General features: G+C 43.3%; 1 protein-coding gene across 2 annotated transcripts in view; it reads left to right on the top strand.

Annotated features, from left to right (window-relative positions):
- The window catches only part of ARID4B (AT-rich interaction domain 4B), a 167,224-nt gene that overhangs the window by 37,412 nt on the left and 102,461 nt on the right, over positions 1–27,351 (top strand). For both annotated transcript variants that reach the window (XM_083176448.1, XM_083176447.1), the window contains exon 2: positions 24,322–24,382. In XM_083176448.1, the coding sequence (XP_083032574.1) occupies positions 24,377–24,382 (6 nt within the window). In that variant the 5' untranslated portion in view covers positions 24,322–24,376. The remainder of the gene's footprint in view (positions 1–24,321; positions 24,383–27,351) is intronic.

Raw genomic sequence — 27,351 nt, 5'->3', positions numbered from 1 at the left:
TTTTGCAGTGTGAAAGCAGCATAATCCGTACAGTAGTTATTGCACTACAATGCATTGGACACTGCACGCACACACATTCCAGATTATTTGGCTATAGCTTTGTATTAGACATTTGATGCATGTGCAGTGGTGATTTTAAAAAGCAACATCTGGTGGATGAGTTTGGACAGAATTATCATTGGTACCAGAGAAGAGACAATGGCTCAAATCATATTCCAATTCTGACTATGTGTGGCAGGTATCAGCCGGATATCTAGCATGTCATGCAGTGTTCTTTAGCTTCAATGGGATATGGGAGCAGAAGACCCACCGTAGTGTGCCTGCCAACAATATGACACTGGACACCTGGACTCCTGATGTAACTATTGGACACTGGATAACTAGAAACCTGTAACATGGTCTGATGAATCATGGTTTCAGTTGTTCCAGGATGATTGTAAGGTTCAGATATGTTGCAGACCCAAGAAGGTCATGGAGCCATTATCAGTAAGGACAGTGCAGGCTTGTGGTGTTTCCATAATGGTGTGGTGTTTGTTCACATGCCATGGGTTGGTCGGCTAGTCCACCTGAACATGTCTTTGACTAGTAACTGGTCCATTACAGTGTTTGATAATCGTATGTAGTTTTTCATGTACTTCTTGTACCCCCACATTGATTGAGTACACTAGCAGCACAATATCATTGGTCTCAATTTGCCCATAATTGGTTTAAGGAGCATTCTGGAGTGTTCCAATGAATGGTGTGGCCATCTCATTTACCAGACATGAACCCAAATGAGCATTTGTGGAGAGTTTTTTGGGCACCCAAGATCCTATACCTAAAAAGGTCCGGGAGCTCTGTGAAGTCACCTAGATAACATTTGTTAACTTGTCTCCAGAGGTTTTCAGTCCACTTGTTGAATCAATGCCATATTGAATTGCTGCCCTTTAAGGTGCTTAAAGCATTGATCTGCTGCACTCACTACTAACTTTGATGTGCAAAATGGTAAACCGTTTACACTCACCATCTTTGAAAACCCATGCAGTTCCTCTTCCCTGCCTAGAAACATCACAGCAGACAGCGACACCCTGGGAAGGGAACAGGAACTGCATGGGTTTTCAAAGATTGTGGTAGTTAGAATGAACACTACAACAACATTGCTTAGTTACCAAAAAAATCAGAGGCTCTGCACTCACAATAATAAAGAATAGAGTTTGATTCATATAGTAATCAATACATTTATGTTTGCAGCACCCCTTCAAGTGACCCCATATTTCTGCAAGTTCCTATTCCTGTCACTTATAGCATCTGCTGTCAAATAAGAAATTAGCCTAAAGTATACTAAATGATTGAGCAATTGAGATTTTATGTTAGTGTGCATGTGAGAGCATACCTTAATTCTTATGTGATAGCAGTTGCCATGTTAGGATCATGGTGGTAATCAAACCCATGACCTCAGTGCTGTGAGGCAGTAATGCTAACCATTACACCATCGGTGATATATATAATAGAAGCAAAAACTGCCACTCTCAATCAACAACACAACTTGCCAATAAATCCAAAGAAAACTTTTTAAAATATTCTATGATCAACTCCTGAAATATGGACCTTTTTAAGGAGCATGCATCATAGTTAAAGTAATATAAGAAAGAAGTTCTTAACCAACAGCAGACCGCATCTAATGACGAAACGTGTTGGAGCGGTCCTTGATGACGTATTGATGCTGTGATCATCTGTGAACTGTCCTGGTCCCGGTCTGGAGCCTTCAGCTGCTGCCGCGCTATACGCTGTAAGCGTGTTGATGCCTGATCTGCTTCCCCGGGTTATTATACCTGCATACCTGCTGTTTTAAACCTTACATGTATGTGATCTTAATATTACATGTATGTATGTATGTAGTGTTCCCGCTAGGCTTATTTCACAGGGCTCTGCGCCCTGCCTCTTTTAAAGCCGCCGATTTCCGCCCTGCCCGTTTTTGCCCGCCCTGCACAAGTTAATAGTTGCTGCCGCACTAGAGGTCTCCTCCTGCTCATAGTGTAAGCTTCTAGCGCGGCAGCGTGTGGAGTGGACACCCCCCCCCCGCAGCTCAGCCCCCTTCATATTCATTGGCCTCGGCTGCCTCTCCTCCTGTGTGACCCCGCCTCCTCCCGCGCGCTGCATAGGTCCGTGTGGAATCACCTCCCCTGACTGCACATAAACTCTATGTGCAGTCAGAGGAGGTGGGGCCACACGGACCTGCTTTTGGCAGCCATGCCACTTACATAAGCACCGATATGAAAATACAGATTCTCTTGCCGGAGACTACAGCAGTACAGCGCACATACTGTACAGTCTTCCCGGCTGTCATCAATTACGCAGCAGCACACAGGTACTGCGGGCGGACGGGCGGTTGGGGGGGAAGGATTGCGGGCACCGGCAGTTATAGGGTGTCTGTGGGGGTCCCCACAATTTTGTTGTCCAGGGCCCCCACAGTGGGCCCCCTGGTGGGCTTCCCGCAATTCTATCAAAAACAGGTACAGAGCCAAGTTGCAGCCAGCAGTAGCACTAGCATCTGCTTTGCCTCCCCATCTTCCCTCTCATTTGCAGTAAAATGGTAATGTATATATTGGTGGTGCTGGTTTTCCTGTGGGGTCTACTCTCGCTCTGTCGTGTGTTTTGCAGCACCTCATTCTCTTGGATTATGAAAATATAGCTACTCTTTCCTAATGGGAGTATGTACAAGGACAGCGGCAAATAAGGTCTGCTGAAGTTCCCCCAGATGCAGGAGTAGTTACACTTTGAATAGTGCTTCCAAGAGAAAGATGGATGTGGTATATCATGTCCACCCCAAAAGATCGACATGCACAATGTCAACACATGAAAATGGTCAACATAATTTTTTCAGTTTTTGTTGTTAATGTCAACACCTGAGCACAAGGACCCTAATTTAGTGTACTGCACCCCTGCATGGCTAGCTTTGCTCTACATCAGGCATGTCCAACGTTGGCCCTCCAGATGTTGTGAAACTACACATCCCAGCATGCTTTGCCACAGTTTTGCTATTAGAGAATACTAAAACTATTGCAAAGCATGGTGGGATGTGTAGTTTAAAAACATCTGGAGGGCCAACGTTGGACATTCCTGCTCTACATGCTTCAGACCATTGCCATGTTGACCTATTGCTTGTGTCAACCTTTTGACCATATGTATGTCGATCTACTGACTGTCAACCTAGACATTGGGAGCCACCCGGACACTGAGGAAAGTGCGGTGGAGATTAGCCCTTACCTAGAGTTTTCCTTGGGAATTTGTCAGGCAAACAACAGCAATTAGGGACATCACTAAATACGAGATCCTAGACACTTATTAGTTTAAATGTAAGTCAGAGGAACTACTCAAGTGTGGAACAGGTGTGATAAAAATCAAATGTATTCCTCAAACTGCCATACTACTATCCTCTCCCAAGTAACATTTCAACGTAATGAAATCCCAGCCTGAACCGTAGAACTGTGGATGGGCAGCAGTTATACAATGTATTAGTGGTGGGCTGTGTATGAGCAGGGTCTGTACTGTGGATGCGCAGCAGTTATACCGGGTATTAGTGGTGGGCAATGTCTGTGCTGTGGATGGGCAGCAGAGGTATCTGAATACGTTGTGGGATACATACAGATGACCAGCGCTCAGGATGCCGGTGGTCAGAGTACCGATGCCAGGATCCCGACATGGTCTGGGTTAGGTTAGGCCAGTGGTTCCCAAACTCACTCAACTTTGACACCCTGATGGTCCAGGTTTTAAGTTAGGCCAGTGGTTCCCATGCCTAATTTTTTGAGCTGGCAAGCTGGCTACACAACACTGTTGTCTGGCACTGGTGCTAACTTATAAAGCCGCAAAGCAGCCAAACCCTGTTTAAATTTAGCACTGTTCGACCAGCCAATTGTAAAAGGCAAAAGGTGTCACAAGATGGTTTATATAGCATAAATGTGCTGATGGTGTGACGCTCAGGTGTCACAGGATGGTTATATAGCATAAATGTGCTGATGGTGTGACGCTCAGGTGTCACAAGATGGATTGTATAGCATAAATGTGCGGATGGTGTGACGCTCAGGTGTCACAGGATGGTTATTAAGCATAAATGTGCTGATGGTGTGACGCTCCGGTGTCACAGGATGGATTATATAGCATAAATGTGCTGATGATGTGACGCTCAGGTGTCACAGGATGGATTATATAGCATAAATGTGCTGATGGTGTGACGCTCCGGTGCCACAAGGTGGTTATATAGCATAAATGTGCTGATGGTGTGATGCTCCGGTGTCACTAGGTGGATTATATACTGTAGCTTAAATGTGCTGATGGTGTGACGCTCTGGAGTCACAAAATGGTTTATAAAACATAAATATGCTGATGGTGTGACGCTCAGGTGTCACAAGATGGTTATATAACATAAACATGCTGATGGTTTGAAGCTCAGGTGTCACCATTTTGACCTTTTAAATTAAAATGTGCCCTCGCGATTAAAAAATGTGCCCTTCCCGTGGTCAGCACACTGCCGTCAGCTTTTTCTATAATTTTTATATATATATACTGGTGTGATGGTGGCACTCAGACGGCTTGAAATAACTGGAGACCACACAGGTTCAAGATCTTTCGAGATTTAATCATATATATATATATATATATATATATATATATATAATGTGTCAGATGGTGGGTGTATTAGTGCTGGAGTGTCCGTATGTGAAAGTCAATTTAGAGTTAAACACCTGCAAACATGCAAGGTGAATGATTACACCAGAGTCTATGGTCAGACTGCAGCTTCCTTCTCATCAGAGAAATCCCGGGTCCAAGGGATAAAGCAAATCTGGGAGAAACAAGAAGAAATGGGAAGGAGCGCTTCCTGGTGTATTAAACGAGATTTTATTATGCACAAAGGGGAAACCTCACTCTACGGTACTTCAATAGTAATGCTTGTACCTGTAAAAACAACTCTGTGGACTGGTTACCACATGGCTTGATAAAACACAATCAGGCAAGTACAGCTCACTCGTGGGATCCGCTCCGTGTCCACGGCACCACCGGTAAGACAGACGCTGGGTTGCGCTGCAGAATCGGGATGGTCCAGGAACAACCAACAGGTGAGCAAGGCTGGTGAGCGTTGTAGGCGAGGGCTCGGCTACTACCAGCGCCGACCAGCATTAAATACCATCCATCTGTCAATCAATCAGAGGGGCCGGGCACTGTGGCTAAAAGCTATACTAACCAAATAAAGGAGCTGCTACAATGCAGTAATCCCCGGAATACGAGCTAACAACTATAAAAAAAACGTATATAAAAACATGAGGTACAAGACCTCGGGTTATACATAACTGGCTACTTAACACATATCCATAGCCAGTATATAGGTATAAACAAATATCCATACAGAATACGTGTCGATTAAAAAAAATATATATATTAATGTCGACACAATGGATGTTACTTATTTTTCTATATGGAAAGGGTATTGTATATATAAAAGTTAAACTTTAAGAAAATTATATAAATAATTTATATCTACATTCTAAAAAAAGGGAATGGCCAATAGATTGATTGACACACAATACACACCACTGTCCCAAACACTGGTGACATGGTCAAAAAATGGATAAACAGTACTTATCCATTCAATAAAAGTTACAAGCGCATATATATACATAGTTACATGACAATGTTACAGATAAATATAATTATACAGAGAATACATATAAAATACATCGAAAGCCATAAAAGAGCACATAGATGAAAAATGTGTGTGTACATGGGAAATACACGCATGCAAAAAATTCATACATTCATAGACCGGTCTAATTATTGAACTCAAACACGTGAGGCCATTAAAGGATTTTGCACAGTTATACAGAGATAACACAACTACAATGCAAGAACTAATTGATGAAGGGAGTGATTTTGTAGCCTTCATTCAAGCCTGCTGGTACAAGAGTGTTAAGAGTTAGTATCCAAAAGGTTTCACGTTTTATCAGGTATTTATCTAAATCACCTCCCCTTTTAGACAACTCCACTTTTTTACTTCCTTTCACCATCAGACTCGATGGATCGCAACCATGAGAGTCCCTAAAATGGCGGGGGACGCTATGATTTGTTATGCCATGTTTTGTTTTGCCATGTTTTATGTTCCTAATATGTTCCAGAACACGAGTCTTAAGGCACCTCTTGGTTTTACCTATATATTTTAACCCACAGCCACATTTTAATAGGTAAACCACTTAAGTAGAATTACAATTAATTAAGCTTTTGATCTTCTGATTAGAATCCCATATATTACATCCTTCATTGATAAAAGGGCACACTTTACAATGGTTACATGAAAAACATCCCTTTATAGAAAGGAACGTGTCACTTGCTGATGGATTCGGGATAATGCTAAGCTGGCTTTTTGACACCATAGCTTTGATTGTCTTTGCCCGTCTATATACGATCTTGGGTACAGATGGAATATGTTCTGACAAGATCGGATCAAGTTTTAAGACATGCCAGTGTCTTTTAAAGATTCTGCTAATGTCTTTCTCGCCATTGCTATATTGTGTGATAAACAAAACTTCATTCTGATTGTGAGTAGGAACTATAGCTTCATCGATGGCTCTTTCATTTTTAGTAGTGAGTAATTTTTTTCTATTAAGATCACGGGATCTTTCTAGTGCACGAAGAATGATGCCATCAGGGTACCCCTTTTCTTTAAACCTATCATGTATGTATTGGCCTGTGTGTTGAAAGTCTGTATATTTGAACAATTCCTCCTTAATCGCAGAAACTGGGCGGGCGCCGGCAGCAGTAAGCCTGAGCCATTTCCGGACGCGCAGGAAATGGCTCAGGCTTACTGCTGCCGGCGCCCGCCCATTGGCTACTCTACACACACACACAGTTTATTGGCTGCTGTGTATCCAGCTGAGCTGAGCGGCGCGCACGCAGATCCTCCCTGCGGCTGAGGCTCAGTTTGTCACAGTGTGAGAGTGACTGACGGAGACACTGTGCTAATCACTGTACTAATAAGTGCCTCCCTCCCTCCGGGTCCTCCGTACAGTGAGCAGTCCAGAGTGCTTAAAATAATATTGAGGTGGGCTACACTCAGTTAAATTTTAATGAAATATATAAATTTAAATGTATATACATATATGATTACATTAAATTAGGGGGAGCACAAAAATGTTATGCCTAGGAGCGGCCTGACCCCTAAATTCGCCCGAGTCTGACTTTAACTTTGTGACAATCGACGTGCAAGCTCTTTACACAAGCATACCGCACGCCAAGGGTATTGCCTCTGTGGAGAGAGGACTAAGCCTTGATCCCACGATGTCATCAGCAAGAATTGATTCTCTGTGTAACTGCCTGCGCTTTGTGCTTGAGCACAACTATTTTGAGTTCCTTGGGGACTGGTGGGACAGCGATGGGCACGATTTGCGCGCCCAGTCTTGCCAACATATATATGGCAGAGTGGGAATCCAGCTGTCTCACAGGTCTGCAGAATGAGCATGTTATTTTAGCAAAACGGTTTATTGACGATATTGTCATAATATGGAAAGGCAATGAAGCGTCTTTTAATGAATTCATGCTGTTGTTGAATGTAAATGAATATAATTTGAAATTTACATCGAACTTACAGAGCTCTAGAATTGAATATTTAGATCTCGTTTTAAGTACTGAAAATTTCTCTAACGTCCTAGGGTATACTGGGGTTCAGGTAGACAATGGGGTATAGATGGGTCCAAAGGAGCCGGTGCACTTTAATAAAAATTAACATCCTGTGTGCTGGCTCCTCCCCTCTATGCCCCCTCCCACAGCCCAGTTTAGAAAAAAGTGCCCTTCGGGCCGGTAGCACACTCTGGAGCTCCAGAGTTTTTTCTTATTTTTATTTTTAATTTTAATTTTATTTTGCAGCAAGCTGTGCTTACTGCTGTCCTGATGGAGGGACACGGCACCAACCTCTTACAGGGTTAATGGTCCGTGTCCTGCTGCCGGGGTTTGACCCGGACGGTGATGTTACCGCAGTCATTAAGGACTGACGAGCACACCTTCAGCCCGCCGCCCCATCAGAGTGTCGGTACAGCGGTAATAGGTCTCCCGCTAAGGGGATTCTTCTGGCCGCGGCGGCGTGTATTTTACACAGACGCGCCATGTTGGGGGCGGAGCCTCCCGGAGAGCGCGAAAGAGCAGCAGCAGCCGGCGCCATTACCGCTTGCTGAGAGCACCGCGAGGACGCAGCAGAGACCGTACAACAGACTGGTAACACAGTGGGGTTGTGGGGGTCCGTGGGTGCTACTAAGTGCCACACTTGTGTCCTCTATAGGACCAAACTGCGTTTATTGTCAGCCCGGGTGCCTAACTAACGCCCAGCTAAGGGCTTGTGTGCTGGCTCTCCTTCTCTGTCCCTTCTCACTGCTTGGGGAAGTTACAGTTGCTCTGCGGGTGTTCGTATAGATATATTTATATATATAAGCATTATATACCCGACAGCATGGCAGGGAAGAAGTCTGTGTGTCAGTCATGCCATGCAAAATTCACCCCCTTAGTGGAGGGGTCTCTTGTGTGTGAAAGCTGTATGCCACCTGAGCAGGGTACTAGCAGCCAGGAACCTGCTTGGTTAGATTCTATTAAGGGAATGATGTCTTCCATCTCTTCTGAATTAGCTGTGGCTAGACAGGAGAGACATGACTTACAGAGGTCTGTGGCTGATCTTAGAGCTACACCTGCTGCTCAAAAACCACCTAAGCTTCTTCCTCAAAAGCGTTCTTTGCCTGCTTTGCTGGGTACAGATGAGGATGATGATGAGGAGTTAGAAGATGATGAGGTAGAGATTCCTGAGGTAGTTGAGGAATCTCACTCTCAAGGGGTGGATGCTCTCATCTTTGCAATAAGAGAGGTCCTAAATCTCCCTGATAAGGAAGAGGAACAGACAGAACTAATGTTTTTCTCTACAAAAGAAAAATCCTCTGCCACCTTTCCTGTCTCTACAGAGCTTAACAGGAAATTTCAACAGTCTTGGGCTCACCCAGAAAAGAGATTTCAGGTGCCTAAAAGGTTCTTATCTATTTTTCCTTTCCCGTCTGAGGATAGAAAGCTGTGGGAGACCCCACCGGCAGTGGATACATCTGTATCCAGGCTCTCTAAAAAGATAGTGCTCCCAGTCCCTGGGGCAGTCTCTTTAAAGGACCCAGCAGATAGAAAGTTGGAAACCACATTAAAGGCTATCTATGTGGCATCTGGGGCAACTCAGAGACCAGTTATTGCAGGTTGTTGGATAACCAAGGCCATTAGCAAATGGGCTGAGGCAATTCAGGCTGATTTACAAGAGGATAACCCTCAAGTGGATATGCTGACTCTTTTGAGACATATCCAGGAATCTGCAGATTTTTTATGTGAAGCATTAAAAGAGATTGGAGTAGTGGCAGCTCAGACAAACACTATGTCTGTTTCCGCCCGCAGAGTCTTATGGTTACGACAATGGGCGGCCGACCCAGAGTCTAAGAGGGGTGTAGAGGCCTTACCTTTCACCGGGGAGGCTCTATTTGGTGAAGAACTAAATAAGTGGATTTCACAGGCAACTGCTGGAAAGTCCACTTACTTGCCGTCTGCCCCTCCACCCCCGCGGAGAAATTATTCAGGGCCCTCCTTGCAGTCCTTTCGGACCGCGAGGTTCAGGTCCAGAGGCCGTGGAGCCTCAAATGCAGTCAGAGGCACTAGGGGCAAGTCCCGCAGAACCCAGTCAGCAGTCCTGCCCGAGCAGGCTCACACCTCCACTCAGGAAAAGCCCTCAGCATGACGGTTCCCTTCCTCAGGGGGGGGACATTCCAGTGGGAGCACGTTTACTTCATTTCAGTCCGGTTTGGCGGGCGTCTGCCCTGGACCCTTGGGTGCTAGAAATAGTGTCTCAAGGATACAGAATAGAGTTTGCCTCTACCCCGCCTCAAAAATTCTTCAAATCAGCCTTACCAGCTTCACAGGAATCTCAAAGGAACCTTCTGGAGGCGGTTCGGAAACTAATAGATCAGGCTGTGGTAATTCCGGTACCTACCCATCTCAGGGGGAAGGGATACTACTCCAACGTATTCGTCGTGCCCAAACCAGACGGTTCGGTAAGACCTATACTGAATCTTCGGTTTCTGAACATGCATCTCAAGACCTTCAAGTTCAAGATGGAGTCATTGAGGGCGGTCATTTCGGGATTGGAGGAAAGGGAATTCCTGGTGTCGTTAGACATAAAGGATGCCTACCTTCACATCCCGATATGGCCGCCACATCAGGCCTATCTTCGCTTCACGATCCTAAACGACCACTACCAGTTCAGGGCTTTACCTTTTGGCCTGTCTACAGCCCCTCGGATATTCACGAAGGTCATGGCAGAGATGATGCATCTACTCCGCCGGGCCGGAGTGAATATTGTGCCATACCTGGACGACCTTTTAATAAAGGCCCCTACCAGAGAGTTACTGGAGGAGAGTGTCAACACCACCTCCAGGATCCTGTCAACCCACGGATGGATACTGAATCTAAAGAAGTCGCAGCTAGTACCATCTCAAAGACTTCTTTTCCTAGGGATGATACTAGATACGGTGGCGCAGAAGGTCTTCCTGCCAACGGAGAAGGTTCTGGCAATCCAAAAGATGGTGCGGTTGGTTCTGAAACCGCGCAGGATATCTGTCCACTCCTGCATACAACTACTAGGGAGGATGGTAGCAGCATACGAAGCGATTCCCTACGGACGCTTCCATGCGAGGACTTTCCAACTGGACCTCTTAAACAAGTGGACGGGGTCTCATCTCCACATGCACTCCCTAGTCACTCTGGCATCGGAAACAAGAGTCTCTCTTCTGTGGTGGCTGAAGTCATCCAACCTGCTAGTGGGAAGGAGGTTCGGAATTTACCCATGGGTACTCCTAACAACAGATGCCAGCTTGAAAGGTTGGGGAGCAGTAACTCAGGGAGTTCACTTCCAGGGTCTATGGTCAGAGCAGGAGGTCTCTCTTCCCATAAACATCTTAGAACTAAGAGCAATACACCAGGCCTTAATACAGGCCTCCGATCTGCTGAGAGGAAAGCCAGTTCAAGTCCAGTCGGACAATGTCACGGCAGTGGCATATATAAATCGCCAAGGGGGCACAAAAAGCAGGTCTGCCATGAGAGAAGCGGCAAAAATTCTAAGGTGGGCGGAAAGCCACGCAGAAGCCATATCGGCCATCTTCATTCCGGGAGTACAAAACTCACTAGCGGATTATCTCAGCAGACACACCCTGCACCCAGGGGAGTGGAGTCTACACCCCCAGATATTTCAAATGCTGGTGGACAGGTGGGGGTGCCCTCAGGCGGATATGATGGCCTCACAAATGAACAAGAAACTGCCGAGATATTGCTCCCGAACGCGGGATCCTCTAGCAGTGTCGGTGGACGCACTGACGGCGCCATGGCCCTTCAGTTTCATTTACCTGTTTCCTCCCATCCCATTGATCCCGAGAATTCTCAAAAGGATAAAACGGGAAAGGGTTCTGGTGATCTTCATTGCCCCATATTGGCCGCGCAGGACCTGGTTTGCGGACCTTCTGTCCCTGTCTCTGGAAGACCCTTGGCCTCTGCCACACCGAACAGACCTTCTACAGCAAGGGCCGTTCATTTATCACGACTTACGTCGGCTAAATTTAATGGCGTGGAGATTGAAAGGGAAATCCTAGCAAGAAAGGGCATCCCAAGTGCCGTTATTCCAACTATGCTCCAGGCTAGAAAAGTAGTCACTTCAAAGCATTACTACAGAATCTGGAAGCGGTATATCTCTTGGTGTGAAGGCCATAAATATCCTCCTTCGGAATTCAAATTAGGAAGATTCCTTAGGTTTTTACAGGCTGGGGTTGATCTGGGCCTTAGGCTGGGTTCCATCAAGGTCCAAATTTCTGCACTGTCTATATTTTTTCAAAGACAGTTGGCGACTCTCCCAGAGGTGCAGACCTTCATCAAGGGGGTCTTACACATCCAACCACCCTTCAAAAGTCCGGTGGCGCCTTGGGATCTAAACCTAGTTTTGGAATTTCTTCAATCATCATGGTTCGAGCCTTTGAAGACAGCAGAAATAAAGTTCCTTACATGGAAAACGGTTCTGTTATTGGCATTAGCATCTGGTAGAAGAGTCTCCGAGCTCAGCGCACTCTCTTGCAGAAGCCCATACCTAATTTTTCATGCAGACAGGGCTGAGTTGCGTACAGGGCCGAAGTTCCTCCCGAAGGTGGTCTCGGCTTTTCATATTAACCAGCCCATTGTGGTGCCATCGGTTTCTACTGGTTCTTCCACACCTAAGGCTTTGGATGTGGTTAGAGCTTTGAGGACTTACGTTTCTCGAACAGCTCGTACAAGGAAGTCTGATACTCTCTTCATCCTATATGATGCTAGAAAGATAGGATGTCCAGCGACAAAGCAGTCCATCGCCAGATGGATTAGATTAACCATTCAGATGGCCTATTCGCAGGCCTCTATTCCTGCTCCGGCCTCCATATCCGCTCACTCTACCAGGTCGGTGAGTGCCTCGTGGGCGGCTGCTCGGGGGACCTCATTACTACAGTTGTGTAGAGCAGCCACCTGGTCGGGAAACAATACATTTGTAAGGTTTTACAAGTTTGATACTCTGGCTTCAGAGGATCTACAGTTTGGAAACTCAGTGTTACAGGGACCTCAGCACTCTCCCACCCGTTGTGGGAGCTTTGGGACGTCCCCATTGTCTACCTGAACCCCAGTATACCCTAGGACGTTAGAGAAAAGGGGATTTTGATTACCTACCGGTAAATCCTTTTCTCGTAGTCCGTAGGGTATACTGGGCTCCCACCTCTGTGCTTCGTTCTACTGTTTGGCGTGTTTGACTGACTGGTTTCGTCAGTGCTATGCTGTTGGTAGTTAAAGTTAAAGTTATTCCTCCTCTCTTAGTATGACCGTCTCCTTCGGGCACAGTTTTCTAAACTGGGCTGTGGGAGGGGGCATAGAGGGGAGGAGCCAGCACACAGGATGTTAATTTTTATTAAAGTGCACCGGCTCCTTTGGACCCATCTATACCCCATTGTCTACCTGAACCCCAGTATACCCTACGGACTACGAGAAAAGGATTTACCGGTAGGTAATCAAAATCCCCTTTTCCCAGAAATAGAGCACATAGAAACTTGCACCTTCTTTAAGTCGGTAGATTCCAATAGCTACCTGGACTACCGTAGCTGTCATTTTGGCCCCTGGAAAGACAATATCCCCTTTTCGCAGTTTCTGCGATTAAGGAGGAATTGTTCAAATATACAGACTTTCAACACAAAGGCCAATACATACATCGATAGGTTTAAAGAAAAGGGGTACCCTGATGGCATCATTCTTGGTGCACTAGAAAGAGCCCGTGATCTTGATAGAAAAAAATTACTCACTACTAAAAATGAAAGAGCCATCGATGAAGCTATAGTTCCTACTCACAATCAGAATGAAGTTTTGTTTATCACACAATATAGCAATGGTGAGAAAGACATTAGCAGAATCTTTAAAAGACACTGGCATGTCTTAAAACTTGATCCGATCTTGTCAGAACATATTCCATCTGTACCCAAGATCGTATATAGACGGGCAAAGACAATCAAAGCTATGGTGTCAAAAAGCCAGCTTAGCATTATCCCGAATCCATCAGCAAGTGACACGTTCCTTTCTATAAAGGGATGTTTTTCATGTAACCATTGTAAAGTGTGCCCTTTTATCAATAAAGGATGTAATATATGGGATTCTGATCAGAAGATCAAAAGCTTCATTAATTGTAATTCTACTTACGTGGTTTACCTATTAAAATGTGGCTGTGGTTTAAAATATATAGGTAAAACCAAGAGGTGCCTTAAGACTCGTGTTCTGGAACATATTAGGAACATAAAACATGGCATCACAAATCATAGCGTCCCCCGCCATTTTAGGGACTCTCATGGTTGCGATCCATCGAGTCTGATGGTGAAAGGAAGTGAAAAAGGGGAGGTGATTTAGATAAATACCTGATAAAATGTGAAATCTTTTGGATAGCTAAACTATCTCTTAACACTCTTGTACCAGCAGGCTTGAATGAAGGCTACAAAATCACTCCCTTCATCAATTAGTTCTTGCATTGTAGTTGTGTTATCTCTGTATAACTGTGCAAAATCCTTTAATGGCCTCACGTGTTTGAGTTCAATAATTGGACCGGTCTATGAATGTATGAATTTTTTTGCATGCGTGTATTTCCCATGTACACACACATTTTTCATCTATGTGCTCTTTTATGGCTTTCGATGTATTTTATATGTATTCTCTGTATAATTATATTTATCTGTAACATTGTCATGTAATGTCTACTTACTATGTATATATATGCGCTTGTAACTTTTATTGAATGGATAAGTACTGTTCATCCATTTTTTGACCATGTCACCAGTGTTTGGGACAGTGGTGTGTATTGTGTGTCAATCAATCTATTGGCCATTCCCTTTTTTTAGAATGTAGATATAAATTATTTAAATAATTTTCTTAAAGTTTAACTTTTATATATACACATACCCTTTCCATATGGAAAAATAAGTAACATCCATTGTGTCGACATTAATGTATATTTTTTTTAATCGACACGTATTCTGTATGGATATATGTTATATACCTATATACTGGCTATGGATATGTGTTAAGTAGCCAGTTATGTATAACCCGAGGTCTTGTACCTCATGTTTTTATATACGTTTTTTTATAGTTGTTAGCTCGTATTCCAGGGATTACTGCATTGTAGCAGCTCCTTTATTTGGTTAGTATCGCTTTTAGCCACAGTGCCCGGCCCCTCTGATTGATTGACAGATGGATGGTATTTAATGCTGGTCGGCGCTGGTAGTAGCCATGCCCTCTGTCGAAGTCCCAGTGACGAAACGCGTCAGGGCGTGGCCTACCACGCTCCCCAGTCTTTCTCACCTGTTGGTTGTTCCTGGACCCGGATCATCCCGATTCTGCAGCGCAACCCAGTGTCTGTATTACCGGTGGTGCCCTGGACACGGAGCGGATCCCACGAGTGAGCTGTACTTGCCTGATTGTGTTTTATCAAGCCATGTGGTAACCAGTCCACAGAGTTGTTTTTACAGGTACAAGCATTACTATTGAAGTACTGTGGAGTGATGTTTCTCCTTTGTGCATAATAAAATCTCGTTTAATACACCAGGAAGCGCTCCTTCCCATTTCTTCTTGTTTCTCATATATATATATATATATCATACATACATACATACATACATACATACATACATACATACATACATACATACATACATGTGTGTGTTGACTAGATTAAATCTCGAAAGATCTTGAACCTGTGTGTTCTCCAGTTATTTCAAGCCGTCTATTTCAAGCCGTCTGAGTGCCGCCATCACGCCAGTGTATGTGTGTGTGTGTGTGTGTGTGTGTATATATATATATGTATATATATATATATATATATATATATATATATATATATATATATATATATATATATATATATTCCTTGTAGTTGCAACCGGGTACAAACAGGCAGCGGCACTCAATGGGTTTTTAAAAAGTTGTGTTTGACAAAGGGGCTAGTCTCCGAAACGTTGGAGAGTTACAAATACACCTTTTTGAATACCCATTGAGTGCCGCTGCCTGTTTGTACCCGGTTACAACTACACTGCCTATTGAACCCGGAAGGCACCTGGGAATCTGTCACCTTGAGTTGGAGTGCCGAGCCTGAAACAAAGTCTCTCTCATATACATATATATATCTATATATATATATATATATATATATATATATATATATATATAATCTATATCGAGACAATTTCAAATCTGTGTATTTAGATGAAGTAGCTTGACGTTTCGGAAACGTCAAGCTACTTCATCTAAATACACAGATTTGAAAAGACCTCCGAGTGCCGCCTGTTTTTTGTCTCGCTACCCATATTATGTGAAGGCACCGGGGCAGCTGCAATCGTGTTTGGAGAGTGCCAGGCCGCAACCCCGCTAACGATAGATATATAGATATAAAAATTATATTCCGTATTTCAGAATATTTTTTATATTTCAATGATGTATCTTGCATTTATGTTAAAGAAACACATCAAACACATGAAATACACATAAATATATATTATTTGTGCATGAAGCAAGGTTTCTAAACCTGAAACAAAGTTTGTGTATAATCTCAGATACTGAACTTGAATGCCAAGCAATCATTTTCTTGCACTTATTTAGTGTCAGTTACATATCATGTCCTCAGTAGTGCTGTTAGTCACCAGTAGGTTTTTATCAAAAAATAAATTAAATTTCACTCTCTGGAATGTATATTTTTTGGAATTATTTGGATAAGGGATACTCAACCTGTAAATATATTCTCTATCCATAAGTGTTCCACAGCACCTAACAAGTGAGCAAAACAAAACTGATACTTACAGTACAAGACAATATAGGTAAAGTACATTGTATATAAGGAGTGGGGTGCGTCATCTCTCAATATTGTGCTTTTCCATATTTGTCATGTTAAGTAACATCACCCATGTGTGGGCCCCATTACTGATGGGCGTGTGTTGGGGGCCCTCTATATGACGTTCAAAGTAGATTAATGATATTTTAGCACCATAAAACATTAGCTTTTATTAGTCCAAGCATTAATTTTGGTTGTCAGGAGGGCAGAAATAGGTACATTCTTTTTAGACAAAGCCAACACCCATGTTCCATCTCTACCTGGTAACAGACTATCTAATAAAGTCTGGAACTATCTAATAGGCTGGAACCTGTCATAATAAATGATGGAGGCAAACAGGAATTCTCCCTATACACCTGTAGATTAATGGGTGTGTCTATAGAGAGATACATTTCATTTGTGTGGGTTTTAGAAAAACCCAGTGGTCTTTTCAGTTGAGCTAGAAAAAATTTTTGGTGATTTCTAACTGCTATTCTTTCTTGCAGTCACAGAGCAAGTTTTTATAAAATTTTATTTTAAGAAAAAATTGTAGCTCTCTGAAGGGAGCTGGACGGGGTCAGCTCTTCTCCCTTGTGGGGGTCCACGACCCCATAGAGGGAGAATAGAATAGGTGGCGAGCGCAGTGAACCATCTTGCCCGCAGCGTGGCAAGCGCAGCGAGTCTGCAAGGGGGCATTGTTGCACTGGCCACGCTGTCTGAGTCGGGCTAATGACTGTCGGCATCCTGACTGTCGGGATGGCACACCACACCTCTCTGAATATTTGCATATTGCGGGTATAGGGTGTGTGCATATGCCATGGTAAATTTGGAATTTTTTTTTCACAAGGTCTGCAGTCATTTTTACAGCAAAAATCTCACACCCAGTTGAGTATGCCGCCAAGTGGTACATTTTTACAAATGAAGCTACTTGCTTACCTTTATCTTATACCCCTTTCAGACTGCAAAGACACGGGTCCATCCCAGGTGCGACCTTGCATTTGCGGTCTGAAAGCTTCACGTCCAACCCGGCTTATTGCATCACATGGGGGCGCCACTCAGTGGCGACGCGTCATTGGTTGGTGGGGGAGCTGACAGTACTGCCTCCTCCATACTGTGAACACTGCACCTTGACCTGGGTTAGACCCATGTTCAACCCTGTTTGTGACTAGGGTTTAACTCACCCGGGGTGGCCCTTTCACACCTCATCTGACTTGGGTTGGTGACCTAACAACTCGGCAATAACCTGGGTTGAGAGTGTGGTGTGAATGGGTTATCCTTAGCTGTAAAGGGGTAGGGGTGATCTACAGACCACCAGGTCAGGAAGAGGAACTAGACAAGAGCCTATTGCAGGACATCAATAAAATGGCATTAAAAGGAGAGGTGATAATCATGGGAGAGTTTAATCTACCTGATGTAAACTGGGAGCTGCCTGTTGCAAGTTCCACCAGAAGTAGGGACATGCTGAATTCCTTGCAAGGAGCATCCCTCCAGCAATTGGTGAGGGAGCCCACTTGTAAGGACGCAATATTAGACTTAATACTTAAAAATGGTGACAGAATATCTGACATAAATGTGGGTGAAAATCTGGGATCCAGTGACCATCAAGCAATATGGTACAAAATAAAGACAGAGACTAACTCATCGCACACAAAAACAAAGGTGTTAGATTTTAGGAAGGCTGATTTTGTAGAGATGGGAAACTCTGTAAGGGATTCTTTGGCAGAGTGGAGGAACTTTGAAGGAGTGCAGGATAAGTGGGAAAAATTAAAAAGTGCAATTCTAAAAGCAACAGAACTTTGTGTCAAAAGAGTTAGGAAAAACACAAGAAAAAGAAAGCCATTGTGGTTTGCAAAAGAAGTAGCAAGTATTGTGAAAGCAAAAAAGTTGGCCTTTAAGAAATTTAAGCAGACGCAGAAGAATGAGGACAAAGATGTGTATCTTGTTAGACAAAAGGAGGCTAAGAAGGTAATCAGATGTGCAAAATGCACAGGCTGAAGAGAAAATGGCCCAGTCAGTGGGTAAAGGGGGGGAAACTTTTTTTAGGTATATAAGTGAAAGGAGAAAAACAAAAAGTGGAATAATTAGACTGAAGACAGAGAGTGGAAGTTTTCCTGAGGGGGGCAATGTAATAGCAGATAATATTAATAATTATTTTTGCTCAGTATTCACTGCTGAAAGAGGGGAAGGGGCCACAGTTAAGTTGCAAGTATAGTCAGAAAACTGAGGGAGAGACAAGTACATTTACAGAGGAGAAAGTCCTCACAGAACTCTCAAAACTGAAAGTGGATAAATCAATGGGGCCAGATGGGATACATCCAAGGATACTAAAAGAGCTTAAAGGGGAGCTGATAAAACCAATAACAGAATTATTCAACCAGTCACTAGCTACTGGAGTAATCCCAGAGGACTGGAAAACAGAGAATGTAGTCCCACTGCACAAAAGTGGAAGCAAGGAAGAGGTAAGCAACTATCGACCAGTGAGCCTTACATCAGTAGTAGGGAAATTGATGGAAACACTCTTAACAAAGAGTTGTAGAATATCTCAAAACCAGCAATTTACAGGATCCAAAACAGCATGGGTTTACTGTGGGAAGATCATGTCAAACAAATCTTATTGACTTTTTTGACTGGGTGACTAAAGTAATAGATCAAGGTGGGGCTGTAGATTTAGCTTATCTAGACTTTAGTAAAGCTTTTGACACTGTCCCACATCGCAGACTGTTAAATAAACTTGAAAGCTTGGGATTGGATTCTAAGATAGTTGAATGGATAAGAGCGTGGTTGCAGGACAGAAAACAGAGTTGTAGTAAACAGAATACAGTCAAAGGAGGGAAAGATTACAAGTGGAGTACCCCAGGGATCTGTACTTGGACCAGTGCTTTTTAATATCTTTATTGGTGATATTGCAAATGGAATTGAGGGTAAAATGTGCCTTTTTGCAGATGACACAAAGGTATGCAACTGGGTAGACCCACCAGGAGGGGTAAAACATATGATTGAGGATCTAGGTAGATTAGAGAAATGGTCAAGAGAATGGCAACTACAGTTTAATGCCAAAAAATGCAAAATCATGCACTTGGGTCTCATAAATCCAAAGACTCAATATAGTATAAATGGCACTATAATGGAAACTACTGAGGAAGAGAGGGATCTAGGTGTCACTATTTCAGGGGACTTAAAAGCAGGTAGGCAATGTAACAAAGCAATGAAAAAGGCAAGTCAGATGCTTGGTTGCATAGGGAGAGGTATCAGCAGTAGAAAGAAAGAAGTAATAATGCCACTGTATAGGTCATTGGTACGACCTCACCTAGAGTATTGTGTTCAGTTCTGGAGGCCATATCTCCAGAAGGATATAAATACATTAGAGACTGTACAAAGAAGAGCAACTAAAATGGTGCATGGCCTACATCACAAAACGTACCAGGAAAGACTAAAATATCTTAATATGTATACTTTAGAGCAGAGAAGGGAAAGGGGGGACATGATAGAAACTTTCAAATATATCAAGGGTTTTAACAAGGTACAGGTGGGAGACCTTCTTCACAGGAAGAGGAGCAACAGAACACGAGGACATGCACTGAAACTAGAGGGAGGAAGATCAGGGGAAATGTGAGGAAGAATTTTTTCGCAGAAAGAGTAGTAGATAAGTGGAATAGCCTACCATCAGAGGTGGTAGACGTAAATACAGTAGTACAATTTAAACATGCTTGGGATAAGCATATTGATATCCTTACAAAAAAATAAGGATCAAATATGGTTTGAGGTAACATGTTTAAAAAAAGTGAAACAATATTGGTATACACCACAGTGTGCAATAAGCTGCTAGGATGGTGCTATCTCAGGGGTATTTCTTCTTTACTCAAAAGAGACAATGACATGCAAAAGGAATTGAAATAGACCCTCAACCAGCGCTTATATTATGCATGCAAACACTTCCCTTCTCAGGGTTTTTCTCTCATGCAATTCCTTTTCCTTGATCCTCACAAGGTCGTCTCCACATCACCAAGCCCCAGAGATGATATATGTGAAGATACAAACATAAGATATCATCGCATAAAACTGTATTTTTAATTTCCACAACATATAAAAACAAGGGGGTACAATTTTAAAACGTTTTCCCAAACATCCGGGTAGGCATACAAAGTACACTGGGCTGTAGGCATAGGCCTGGAAAGGTAATTACCAGATGGATTGGAACTGTTAAATGAAAACAGTTCAACAGGCATATGTAAGGTCACATACGGATCCCGGGTCACGCAGGTGCTTTCACAGTCTGAATGTAATCTCCTCTCCTAGGCGTCTGCTGGGCCCGTGTCCACCAACGCGTTTCAGATCCTTTATCAAGGTGTATGCCTCAAGGTATGAGGACCTATATTTATGTAAACAAATGTCCAATCAGGGTTCGCAAAAACGCGCTATAGCGTGTATTTTACCCTAAAACGGTCCCCGGGGACTCAGTTTTTAAAACTAAAGGGGTCCCCGAGGACGCGCTGTACTAATCCTGTCAGCCGCCGCTGCGAGCCAATCACTGTGACTGCAGCGGCCGCCGGGACCCAATCACTGAACAGTGGCCGCCGGCAGCCAATCACTGTAGGTTTTATACAGTTTGCTGCCGCTGCGCACCACGCACCCTGCATGAGAGCAGGTTACCGTTTCAAACTCTGCATCCTAAGTCCACTCCGCTGCTGAGAGCGGGGGGGGGGGGGGACAGGATGAGATGCTGTAACAGCCGCTCTCAGCAGAGTAGATGAGCGCGCTGTCAGGGTGGCGGGGGACTGGATGTGGCTAATGCAACTCAGAGCAGCGTGTCAGCTATTCCAGCCACATCCAGTCCCCCGCCGTGCTGATAACCCGCTCACCTACTCTGCTGAGCAGCATGTCGGCATGTTTTCCAGCCCCCCCCCCCCCCCCCACTGTGACAACGAACCTAATATGCGCCCCCCCTCCCCCCCCCCAATGGCAACCAGCATAAAACGTCCCCATGTGGCAACCAGCATAAAATGCCCCCATCCCCCCCAGCATGTGACCCCTGCAAGGAGCATGTAACCCCTAGCAACAAGCATGTAAGTAAGCAGCACTTATGTGCTATAATATATACTGGGCATTACAGTGTGTGCTATGATGTGTACTGGGCATATTGGTGTGTGCTATAATATATACTGGGCATTACAGTGTGTGCTTTAATGTGTACTGGGCATTATGGGGTGTGTGCTTTAATGTGTACTGGGCATTACTGGGTGTGTGCTTTAATGTGTACTGGGCATTACGGGGTGTGTGCTTTAATGTGTACTGGGCATTACGGGGTGTGTGCTTTAATGTGTACTGGGCATTACGGGGTGTGCGCTTTAATGTGTACTGGGCATTACGGGGTGTGCGCTTTAATGTGTACTGGGCATTACGGGTGTGCTGTAATGTGTACTGGGCATTACGGGGTGTGCTGTAATATGTACTGGGCATTACGGGTGTGCTGTAATGTGTACTGGGCATTACGGGGTGTGCTGTAATGTGTACTGGGCATTACGGGGTGTGCTGTAATGTGTACTGGGCATTACGGGGTGTGCTGTAATGTGTACTACTATGTGACACCACTTCCCCCCCCCCAAAAAAACTTGCCATAATTTTTTTGCGCGCGCCTTAGGCGCGCACTGTCCCTGTTTTCAGGTTTAGTTAGTTTCTAGTATAAATGTACCTTTATGCGAGTGGGCCAATTGATACTCTCCCAACCCCCCCCTGACCCACATGTGCCATGCTAGGGAGAAGGGGAGAGGAGGATTTATTCCGTTGGAAATTTTTAGAAGTGAAGGGTCCCCGGGACCCACTTTTTTGGGTGGTTTTCGCGAACATTGGACTCCAATTACAAGTGTCCATTTTCCCGCACACCTTTGGGTGTATATGAAGCTTACTTCCGGGTGTAGTTAGCCCGGAAGGACGTCCGCGTCACTTACTGTTCCGGCTATGTCTAAAGCTGGGTATACACGGATAGATTTGAAGCCCGATGTGGGCGTTCCCGATCGATGGGAACGACCAATCGTTCAAATCGTTCCATGCATCGTTAACGATGCGCGTACCCGTGAATCGTTAACGATGGTCTATGATCTTTCCTGCATGCCGGAAGATCATAGACAAATCTTTTGTCAAGTGTATCCAATCGTTCCGTGTGTACGCACGATGAACGATTTGATACACTCGTTAACGATGTCGGAACGCTTCCGTCATCGTTCCGTGTGTACCCACCTTTAGGATCTTATGGACACAGGGCAGGAAGCTGGACGGGCGCAGCGTGCACTTCCGGTTCCGGCTTCTATTCTGCTGGGTGTAACTGAAGCCAGCAGCTGGTGTACATAGCGTCTATGGTACTTCCGGTTTCGGATGTACCTGATCAGTGTGAGCTGCTGAGTCCATAAGTGCGGTCATGTGACTTGCGCTTTTAAGGGCAAAATCTTTGCCCACACATGAGTCCATTCAATGTCCATATTATTCAACAACAGGAATCCAGTTTGTCTATAAATAAATAAGTAAAAAGTTTGCAGATATCAATAGCAGCACGGAAAACAGATAAAAATAGCAGCAATACATGGATATATATACATTATGTAGGGTAGAAGCAGAAGGAATAAAAATACCATAAAATTCTCATAAAAAACATTTAAGCTCAAAATCTGCATTTATTCCATTTGGTTTGAGCGTATTAAAATTATAGATCATTTGCATCTCAGACTAGATGGGCCAAGTGGTTCTTATCTGCCGTCAAATTCTATGTTTCTAAGGTGACAGTTTGTCATAAGTAATGTGTGTTCTCAATGGTGCATCATTCCCCCCAATGTCAATAGGTGAAAAGCTATTTGCACTGTAAAAATAGCGCCACCAATGGTTAACCGTCCATCATAATGCAAACAACTTTCCTCTTAGTTTGTTCTTAAAACAATAATTTTTTGCTCTAAAATAAAACTCCAAAGGAAACAAATATGGTGCAATATTGTCTGATAACCAGGATCTGTTTTATTATTCAATAGTTCCAATCACATGTGTTTTTTTTTTAAACGGCACATCAATCCACTCATATGTATATTCAGTTTTCATTTCTTATTCCTCAGTGAGTGGGAAGCTGAAGGAGAACTTAAAATGCTGAAAAATAGTGAAATATTGCTTTTCAACAACATAAGTATTTAGAAATAGTTGCACTCACACAAAGTAAAAGATTAAAATTGCATATCACCATATATTTATGGTATGTGTCCTCTCGGAAAACAGTCATGGGGGAGAGTCTTGATAGTATCAAAAGAGTGAGTAGATATCAAGTCCTGGAAACTGTCCAAAAACTCCTGCGTTCCACTCATACAACCCATTTCCTGGTTTTCTTCTAAAAATGAGTCTTTGCTCAAGCGCTTTTGGACACCAAGGGGGTATTCCCCATCTGCAATTTCCGATGGGGGAAATAGCGCCGCCGCCTATTCAATGTTGTCTTCCCTGACAGAATTGAACACTCATCTCGGCAAAACAAGCTCGACTTTAAAAGCATTTGGGTTTGTTTTACCGAGAACTGCTGTAGATCCACGGTTGTTCCCCACGGCACCACCCCCTTTTCGGCACTCTACAGGCGGAACATTGAATCCCATCTGTTGAGATGCAGTTGAGCGGAAAGAGAATGGGACAGTTGTGACCCCGGATTGAATGGGTGGGGGTAACCCAAGTCCTTCCTCAGAAGACACAGGAGTTTTTGGACACAAACAGGTTTTGTGAACTGTGACTCAAGGTATATTACTTTGTCATATACCTCCATTTTCTCACAATAACATTGGCAGTAATAATATTTTATATTATAATAATTTAATAATATTTTAATATTATATGCTACTATTAATGAGTATTTTCTTTTTTCTTTTTGACAGGTCGAAGACTGGAAACCTGAACACACCACAATCATTTTCTCAGTTTGCTGTAATTATGAAGGTATTTTTGTTATTCTATTTTGCATTTTAGTAGTATGTTGTTTGGTTTAAAATACCTTGTTTTGTAGCTTTTTACAATAAGAGCAATACGATTGTTATCTTTAAGCCTCTTTAGCATTGAGATATATCGAGATTTGGTGATTGATATATTGAAGTAGTTGTAGAAGGCAGCCAATTCACTTCCAACTATCATTTTGAAGCCAGTACTAGACAAATGACAAAAGCAGATTGGTTGCTTTGGGCAACGTTTCCACTTTCTCTCCAAGGTTAGATACATGTCCCCTTACTCTGTTATTGTTATATAATCTATAATTCAACTTTTTGCTTCTCAACCTCGGTCCTCAAGTACTTCCAACAGTGCATGTATTCCATGTCTCCACACAGAATCACTAGTGAAATAATTAGCTTCACTTGTGGATCTTTTAAAATGTGTCAGTGAGAAATGAGTGCACCTGCTGGGTGACCTAGAAAACGTCCAACGCTTTAGAGTGAAGGCATTTTTAATTGACAACTACATCATTCCAGGAGAATACAGTGAATTGTATAGCTTTGTAAACTTTTTAAGATGTGCTTGTGTCAAAAAAAAAAAAAACATTAGATGGGTACACAAATCCCTTCTCTAAGTTTTTTTTTAGATCTATTCATGGCACCAGTTTGGGTTTATTGGAACTAGAATATTTAGAGGACCACACAATGGTGTAAATAAATGTGTGTGTGTGTGTGTGTGTGTGTGTGTGTGTGTGTGTGTGTGTGTGTGTATTGATCGATTTATATAGATATGTATGTATGTATGTATGTTTGAACCTTACATAAACAAAGTAAGGCTTACTGTGTAAAATTATTTTGGCTATCCTTTTCTCTAAATGAATTGATTTATTCACTTTAAGATGTATCTTAATAATTGTTTATATGTAGCTGCAGGAGAGTCAGCATTTAATTATGTACTAATATTGTCTCCGCTGCATTCGAATATTGTAGTACTGTATTAATATGTTAAAATGTGTTATATGTGCTCTTTATATTTAATTATTATATTCGTTTGGTGTGTACATATATTTTTTATGCATATAATGAATATCCAAATGTTGAAAAAATTGCACACGATTTATGGGAGCACTGATTAGCTTAGCTAATGACACCTGAGTGAACGCACCAGACAGGTATTTAATCCCAGAGCACTGTTCAGACATCATCCTTATCTTTTGAGAAAGCTGCCCTGCGATCAGCGATACGCGTGAGGCCAGTGTCTTTTCCTGGGTACTTTGCAAGCTTTTGGTGCAATCCAGCAACTGGACGTTGATCTCCCCAAATCCTTTGAAGCCTTTCAATGGAAATGTCACTATCTCCCCACTTACACAGCCCTGTCGTCAGCTTCAGGTAGATCACAACCAGAGGCAAGGCAATGGAGAGAAGATTGTAATTAGCAAGACCGTGCTGACACAAACGGACATATTCCATTAGTAACGATGCCAGAGGGAATATAGGAGGTCATTCTGGTTGTCTCGCTAAGCAGCGTTAGTTCAGGGCGCACACCTACAGAACTGATCAGATGCGATACATTGCGGGTGATGAAAAACCACCTGCGATGTCCACCGAAGCATCAGATTCTGATTTATTTTTATATGTGCTGCACATATGATCTCCGATCCGATGCGCTTGGATACACAAGTTGAATCTGACCTGATGTAAACCACGTCATATTTGGACAGTTTTCATCCAACCACGTCATATTTGGACAGTTTTCATCCAATGTATTTGCCCTATCCATCGGAGTTGGATGAAAATAAGCTAAATCGGACTGTGTATGGGCACCTTAACTTTAATGTAACTGTAATGTCATTGGATTCAAATGCATGTACTTTAATATGGGGTTGGACCCCCTTTTGCAGCTTTAATATCTTTCACTTTTCTTGGAAGGCTTTCCACAATATTATGGAGTGTTCCTGTAGGAATTTGTGTCCTTTTCATTCTGTAGAGCACTGGGGTACAGTCATGTTGGAATAGAAAATGGCCTTCCACAAACTGTTGCCACAGTGGGAAGCATAGCATTGTTCAAAATGTCTTCGTATTCTGGAGCATTACGATTGCCCTTCACTAGAGATTATTGGTCCTGGTCCAAACCCCGAAAAATTGCCCCATACTATTATCCTTTCTCCACCAAACTTCACAGTTGGCATACTGCAGTCAGGCATGTAAAGTTCTCCTGGCATCCACCAAACCCAGACTCTCCTATCTGACTGCCAGACAGAGAAGCATGATTTGACATTTCACAGTCCAGTGTCTATTTGCTTTGCACCACTCCATCTAACGCTAAGCATTGGACTTGGTGATGTGAGGCTTGCATGCAGCTGCTTGGCCATGGAAACACATTCCTTTAAGCTCCCGCCACACAGGTTTTATGCTTACAATAATGCCTATTGAATTTCTAAACTCTTCAGCAGTCGAATCAGCAGAGCATTGGTGACTTTTAGGCGCTTTATCAGTCGTTTACCCTGATGTGTGATTTTACATGTGTGAAGAAAGATGTGAAGAAGATGGCAGCGGTAGTGTCTTTTTGGCATCTTTTTCTCCACAGCAATTAACGTACATCTTGCGTCTTTCTTATGTCACTATTCCCTGTGTGTGTGTGTATTCCCAGAACTATTACCCTGTATGTTATATTCTGTATTCTTCATCTGGTACATACAGGTGTGTAGTTACTTGGTACATTGTGCAGGCATGTTGCTGGGTTAAATAAGGTACATGCAAGTTTGTGTATGAGCTCTCCTGGGATGTACATAGAAGATATCCGCGGGATGCCTGTTGTATCCAGCTGTTATCATTATATGTCACGCAGGAAGTATCCAGGTTGAAAATATAACATCTCACCAAGAGGCCATCTCTACAGAATATACTCAGGACTTAAGCTATTGGTACTTGTATGTTAGTTGGGCGCCCATTATAGTAAGTACCCTCATACGCCCACTATCC

The sequence above is a fragment of the Crinia signifera genome, chromosome 3 (genome assembly GCF_055691185.1).
Source record: "Crinia signifera chromosome 3, ASM5569118v1, whole genome shotgun sequence".
Lineage (NCBI taxonomy): Eukaryota > Metazoa > Chordata > Amphibia > Anura > Myobatrachidae > Crinia > Crinia signifera.
This window is presented reverse-complemented; position numbering and strand designations above follow the sequence as displayed.